This window comes from Salmo salar, chromosome 04 (genome assembly GCF_965601325.2).
Source record: "Salmo salar chromosome 04, fSalSal1, whole genome shotgun sequence".
NCBI lineage: Eukaryota > Metazoa > Chordata > Actinopteri > Salmoniformes > Salmonidae > Salmo > Salmo salar.
In genome coordinates this window covers 2,715,001-2,722,500 of record NC_138294.1, presented here as the reverse complement: position 1 = coordinate 2,722,500, position 7,500 = coordinate 2,715,001, and the positions used below count along the sequence as shown (strand labels likewise).

At 48.3% G+C, this 7,500-nt stretch overlaps 1 protein-coding gene across 1 annotated transcript in view; it reads right to left on the bottom strand.

Annotated features, from left to right (window-relative positions):
* LOC106602660 (tyrosine-protein phosphatase non-receptor type 9) overlaps positions 1–7,500 on the bottom strand; it is a 33,727-nt gene that overhangs the window by 2,940 nt on the left and 23,287 nt on the right. Inside the window, 1 exon segment of the mRNA XM_082973865.1 lies at positions 1,442–1,520. Within this exon segment, the coding sequence (XP_082829991.1) occupies positions 1,442–1,520 (79 nt within the window).

Sequence of the window (7,500 nt, the reverse complement as noted above, 5' to 3'; positions counted from 1 at the left end):
TAAACCCAGTCAGTCAGTCAGTGTTGGTGAGGTTAAACCCAGTCAGTCAGTGTTGTTGTGGTTAAACCCAGTCAGTCAGTGTTGGTGAGGTCAAACCAGTCAGTCAGTCAGTGTTGTTGTGGTTAAACCCAGTCAGTCAGTCAGTGTTGTTGTGGTTAAACCCAGTCAGTCAGTCAGTGTTGGTGAGGTTAAACCCAGTCAGTCAGTGTTGGTGAGGTTAAACCCAGTCAGTCAGTGTTGGTGAGGTTAAACCCAGTCAGTCAGTGTTGGTGAGGTTAAACCCAGTCAGTCAGTGTTGGTGAGGTTAAACCCAGTCAGTCAGTGTTGGTGAGGTTAAACCCAGTCAGTGTTGGTGAGGTTAAACCCAGTCAGTCAGTGTTGGTGAGGTTAAACCCAGTCAGTCAGTCAGTGTTGGTGAGATAAACCCAGTCAGTCAGTGTTGGTGAGGTTAAACCCAGTCAGTCAGTCAGTGTTGGTGAGGTTAAACCCAGTCAGTCAGTCAGTGTTGGTGAGGTTAAACCCAGTCAGTCAGTGTTGGTGAGGTTAAACCCAGTCAGTCAGTCAGTGTTGGTGAGGTTAAACCTAGTCAGTCAGTCAGTGTTGGTGAGGTTGAACCCAGTCAGTCAGTGTTGTTGTGGTTAAACCCAGTCAGTCAGTGTTGGTGGGGTTAAACCCAGTCAGTCAGTCAGTGTTGGTGAGGTTAAACCCAGTCAGTCAGTGTTGTTGTGGTTAAACCCAGTCAGTCAGTCAGTGTTGGTGAGGTTAAACCCAGTCAGTCAGTGTTGTTGTGGTTAAACCCAGTCAGTCAGTCAGTGTTGTTGTGGTTAAACCCAGTCAGTCAGTCAGTCAGTGTTGTTGTGGTTAAACCCAGTCAGTCAGTGTTGGTGAGGTTAAACCCAGTCAGTCAGTGTTGGTGGGGTTAAACCCAGTCAGTCAGTCAGTGTTGGTGAGGTTAAACCCAGTCAGTCAGTGTTGTTGTGGTTAAACCCAGTCAGTCAGTGTTGGTGAGGTCAAACCAGTCAGTCAGTCAGTGTTGTTGTGGTTAAACCCAGTCAGTCAGTCAGTGTTGTTGTGGTTAAACCCAGTCAGTCAGTCAGTGTTGGTGAGGTTAAACCCAGTCAGTCAGTGTTGGTGAGGTTAAACCCAGTCAGTCAGTGTTGGTGAGGTTAAACCCAGTCAGTCAGTGTTGGTGAGGTTAAACCCAGTCAGTCAGTGTTGGTGAGGTTAAACCCAGTCAGTCAGTGTTGGTGAGGTTAAACCCAGTCAGTGTTGGTGAGGTTAAACCCAGTCAGTCAGTGTTGGTGAGGTTAAACCCAGTCAGTCAGTCAGTGTTGGTGAGATAAACCCAGTCAGTCAGTGTTGGTGAGGTTAAACCCAGTCAGTGTTGGTGTGGTTAAACCCAGTCAGTCAGTGTTGGTGTGCATTAGAACTCAAGGGTTACCTGGTAGTCATGACAACTATCAGCACCATCTGCTCCCACACCATGAGCCAGAAATCACCAAACGTCTTCGGCAGAGGACCTGTCAACCACAACACAACCATAACACAACCACCACACAACCCCAACACAACCACCACAACACAACCACAACACAACCACCACACAACCACAACCACAACACAACCACCACACAACCACCACACAACCACCACACAACCATAAAACAACCCCAACACAACCATAACACAACCATAACACAACCACAACACAACCACAACACAACCATAACTCAACCACAACACAACCATAACTCAGCCACCATTAATCCAACGAGGTTGGACCACAGTCAGGAATCCATTCTTCTAAACTAAGTGATATTCCACCAGGAATGAATCCCTGACGGAATACTATCTACTATATATGTGAATCCAGGTGAAAGCTATGATCCCTTACTGACGTCACTTGTTAAATCCACTTCAGTGTAGATGAAGAGGAGGAGACGGGTGGAAGACTGATTTTTCAGCCTTGAGATAATTGAGACATGGATTGTGTGTGTGTGTCATTCAGAGGGTGAATGGACAAGACTAAAGATTTAAGTGCCTTTGAACGGGACACTATACAGTCCTACACAGCTATCCAGCCCTATCCAACTATCCAGCCCTATCCAACTATCCAGCCCTATCCAACTATCCAGCCCTATCCAGCCCTATCCAACTATCCAGCCCTATCCAACTATCCAGCCCAATCCAACTATCCAGCCCAATCCAACTATCCAGCCCAATCCAACTATCCAGCCCTATCCAACTATCCAGCCCTATCCAACTATCCAGCCCTATCCAACTATCCAGCCCTATCCAACTATCTAGCCCCTATCTAACTATCCAGAAATATCCAACTATCCAGCCCAATCCAACTATCCAGCCCTATCCAACTATCCAGCCCTATCCAACTATCCAGCCCTATCCAACTATCCAGCCCTATCCAACTATCCAGCCCTATCCAACTATCCAGCCCTATCCAACTATCCAGCCCTATCCAACTATCCAGCCCTATCCAACTATCCAGCCCTATCCAACTATACAGCCCTATCCAACTATCACAGCCCTATCCAACTATCCAGCCCTATCCAACTATACAGCCCTATCCAACTATCCAGCCCTATCCAGCCCTATCCAACTATCCAGCCCTATCCAACTATCCAGCCCTATCCAACTATCCAGCCCTATCCAACTATCCAGCCCTATCCAACTATCCAGCCCTATCCAACTATCCAGCCCTATCCAACTATCCAGCCCTATCCAACTATCCAGCCCTATCCAACTATCCAGCCCTATCCAACTATCCAGCCCTATCCAGCTATCCAGCCCTATCCAACTATCCAGACCTATCCAACTATCCAGAAATATCCAACTATCCAGCCCTATACAACTATCCAGCCCTATCCAACTATCCAGCCCTATCCAACTATCCAGCCCTATCCAACTATCCAGCCCTATCACTATCCAGCCCCTATCCAGCCCTATCCAACTATCCAGCCCTATCCAGCTATCCAGCCCTATCCAACTATCCAGCCCTATCCAACTATCCAGCCCTATCCAACTATCCAGCCATATCCAACTATCCAGCCCTATCCAACTATCCAGCCCTATCCCACTATCCAGCCCTATCCCACTATCCAGCCCTATCCAACTATCCAGCCCTATCCAACTATCCAGCCCTATCAAGCTATCCAGCCCTATCCAACTATCCAGCCCTATCCAACTATCCAGCCCTATCCAACTATCCAGCCCTATCCAACTATCCAGCCCTATCCAACTATCCAGCCCTATCCAACTATCCAGCCCTATCCAACTATCCAGCCCTATCCAACTATCCAGCCCTATCCAACTATCCAGCCCTATCCAACTATCCAGCCCTATCCAACTATCCAGACCTATCCAACTATCCAGACCTATCCAACTATCCAGCCCTATACAGCTATCCAGCCCTATCCAACTATCCAGCCCTATCCAACTATCCAGCCCTATACAGCTATCCAGCCCTATCCAACTATCCAGCCCTATCCAACTATCCAGCCCTATCCAACTATCCAGAAATATCCAACTATCCAGCCCTATACAGCTATCCAGCCCTATCCAACTATCCAGCCCTATCCAACTATCCAGCCCTATCCACCTATCCAGCCCTATCCAACTATCCAGCCCTATCCAACTATCCAGCCCTATCCAACTATCCAGCCCTATCCAACTATCCAGACCTATCCAGCCATATCCAACTATCCAGCCCTATCCAACTATCGAGACATATCAAACTATCCAGACATATCCAACTATCCAGCCCTATCCAACTATCCAGCCCTATCCAACTATCCAGCCCTATCCAACTATCCAGCCCTATCCAACTATACAGCCCTATCCAACTATACAGCCCTATCACTATCAGCCTATCCAGACTATCCAGCCCTATCCAACTATCCAGCCCTATCCAACTATCCAGCCCTATCCAACTATCCAGCCCTATCCAACTATCCAGCCCTATCCAACTATCCAGCCCTATCCAACTATCCAGCCCTATCCAACTATCCAGCCATATCCAACTATCCAGCCCTATACAGCTATCCAGCCCTATCCAACTATCCAGCCCTATCCAACTATCCAGCCCTATCCAACTATCCAGCCCTATCCAACTATCCAGCCCTATCCAACTATACAGCCCTATCCAACTATCCAGCCCTATCCAACTATCCAGCCCTATCCAACTATCCAGCCCTATCCAACTATCCAGCCCTATCCAACTATCCAGCCCTATCCAACTATACAGCCCTATCCAACTATCCAGCCCTATCCAACTATCCAGCCCTATCCAGCTATCCAGCCCTATCCAACTATCCAGCCCTATCCAACTATCCAGCCCTATCCAACTATCCAGCCCTATCCAACTATCCAGCCCTATACAGCTATCCAGCCCTATCCAACTATCCAGCCCTATCCAACTATACAGCCCTATCCAACTATACAGCCCTATCCAACTATCCAGCCCTATCCAACTATCCAGCCCTATCCAACTATACAGCCCTATCCAACTATCCAGACCTATCCAGCCCTATCCAACTATCCAGCCCTATCCAACTATCCAGCCCTATCCAACTATCCAGCCCTATCCAACTATACAGCCCTATCCAACTATCCAGACCCTATCCAACTATCCAGCCCTATCCAACTATCCAGCCCTATCCAACTATCCAGCCCTATCCAACTATCCAGCCCTATCCAACACCTATCCAGCCCTATCCAACTATCCAGCCCTATCCAACTATCCAGCCCTATCCAACTATCCAGCCCTATCCAACTATCCAGCCCTATCCAACTATCCAGCCCTATACAACTATCCAGCCCTATCCAACTATCCAGCCCTATCCAACTATCCAGCCCTATCCAACTATCCAGCCCTATCCAACTATCCAGCCCTATCCAACTATCCAGCCCTATCCAACTATCCAGCCCTATCCAACTATCCGACTATCCAGCCATATCCAACTATCCAGACCTATCCAACTATCGAGAAATATCAAACTATCCAGACATATCCAACTATCCAGCCCTATCCAACTATCCAGCCCTATCCAACTATCCAGCCCTATCCAACTATCCAGCCCTATCCAACTATACAGCCCTATCCAACTATACAGCCCTATCTAACTATCCGACTATCCAGCCCTATCCAACTATCCAGCCCTATCCAACTATCCAGCCCTATCTAACTATCCAGAAATATCCAACTATCCAGCCCTATCCAACTATCCAGCCCTATCCAGACTATCCAACTATCCAGCCCTATCCAACTATCCAGCCCTATCCAACTATCCAGCCCTATCCAACTATCCAGCCCTATCCAACTATCCAGCCCTATCCAACTATCCAGCCCTATCCAACAATCCAGCCCTATCCAACTATCCAGCCCTATCCAACTATCCAGCCCTATCCAACTATCCAGCCCTATCCAACTATACAGCCCTATCCAACTATCCAAGCCCTATCCAACTATCCAGCCCTATCCAACTATACAGCCCTATCCAACTATCCAGCACTATCCAACTATACAGCCCTATCCAACTATCACAGCCCTATCCAACTATCCAGCCCTATCCAACTATACAGCCCTATCCAACTATACAGCCCTATCCAACTATCCAGCCCTATCCAGCCCTATCCAACTATCCAGCCCTATCCAACTATCCAGCCCTATCCAACTATCCAGCCCTATCCAACTATCCAGCCCTATCAAGCTATCCAGCCCTATCCAACTTCACTATCCAGCCCTATCCAACTATCCAGCCCTATCCAACTATCCAGCCCTATCCAACTATCCAGCCCTATCCAACTATCCAGCCCTATCCAACTATCCAGCACTATCCAACTATCCAGCCCTATCCAACTATCCAGCCCTATCCAACTATACAGCCCTATCCAACTATCCAGCCCTATCCAACTATCCAGCCCTATCCAACTATCCAGCCCTATCCAACTATCCAGCCCTATCCAACTATCCAGCCCTATCCAACTATCCAGCCCTATCCAACTATCCAGCCCTATCCCACTATCCAGCCCTATCCAACTATCCAGCCCTATCCAACTATCCAGACATATCCAACTATCCAGCCCTATCCAACTATCCAGCCCTATCCAACTATCCAGCCCTATACAGCTATCCAGCCCAATCCAACTATCCAGCCCTATCCAACTATCCAGCCCTATCCAACTATCCAGAAATATCCAACTATCCAGCCCTATACAGCTATCCAGCCCTATCCAACTATCCAGCCCTATCCAACTATCCAGCCCTATCCAACTATCCAGCCCTATCCAAGCTATCCAGCCCTATCCAACTATCCAGCCCTATCCAACTATCCAGCCCTATCCAACTATCCAGCCCTATCCAACTATCCAGCCCTATCCAACTATCCAGCCCTATCCAACTATACAGCCCTATCCAACTATCCAGCCCTATCCAACTATCCAGCCCTATCCAGCTATCCAGCCCTATCCAACTATCCAGACCTATCCAACTATCCAGAACTATCCAACTATCCAGCCCTATCCAACTATCCAGCCCTATCCAACTATCCAGCCCTATCCAGCTATCCAGCCCTATCCAACTATCCAGCCCTATCCAACTATCCAGCCCTATCCAACTATCCAGCCCTATCCAACTATCCAGCCCTATCCAACTATCCAGCCCTATCCAACTATCCAGCCCTATCCAACTATCCAGCCCTATCCAACTATCCAGCCCTATCCAACTATCCAGCCCTATCCAACTATCCAGCCCTATCCAACTATCCAGCCCTATCCAACTATCCAGCCCTATCCAACTATCCAGCCCTATCCAACTATCCAGCCCTATCCAACTATCCAGCCCTATCCAACTATCCAGCCCTATCCAACTATCCAGTATCCAACTATCCAGCCCTATCCAACTATCCAGCCCTATCCAACTATCAGCCCTATCCAACTATCCAGCCCTATCCCACTATCCAGCCCTATCCAACTATCCAGCCCTATCCAACTATCCAGCCCTATCCAACTATCCAGCCCTATCCAACTATCCAGACCTATCCAGACCTATCCAACTATCCAGCCCTATCCAACTATCCAGCCCTATCCAACTATCCAGCACTATCCAGCTATCCAGCCCTATCCAACTATCCAGCCCTATCCAACTATCCAGCCCTATCCAACTATCCAGCCCTATCCAACTATCCAGCCCTATCCAACTATCCAGCCCTATCCAACTATCCAGCCCTATCCAACTATCCAGCCCTATCCAACTATCCAGCCCTATCCAACTATCCAGCCCTATCCAACTATACAGCCCTATCCAACTATCCGACCTATCCAGCCCTATCCAACTATCCAGCCCTATCCAACTATCCAGCCCTATCCAACTATCCAGCCCTATCAACTATCCAGCCCTATCCAACTATCCAGCCCTATCCAGACTATCCAGCCCTATCCAACTATCCAGCCCTATCCAACTATCCAGCCCTATCCAACTATCCA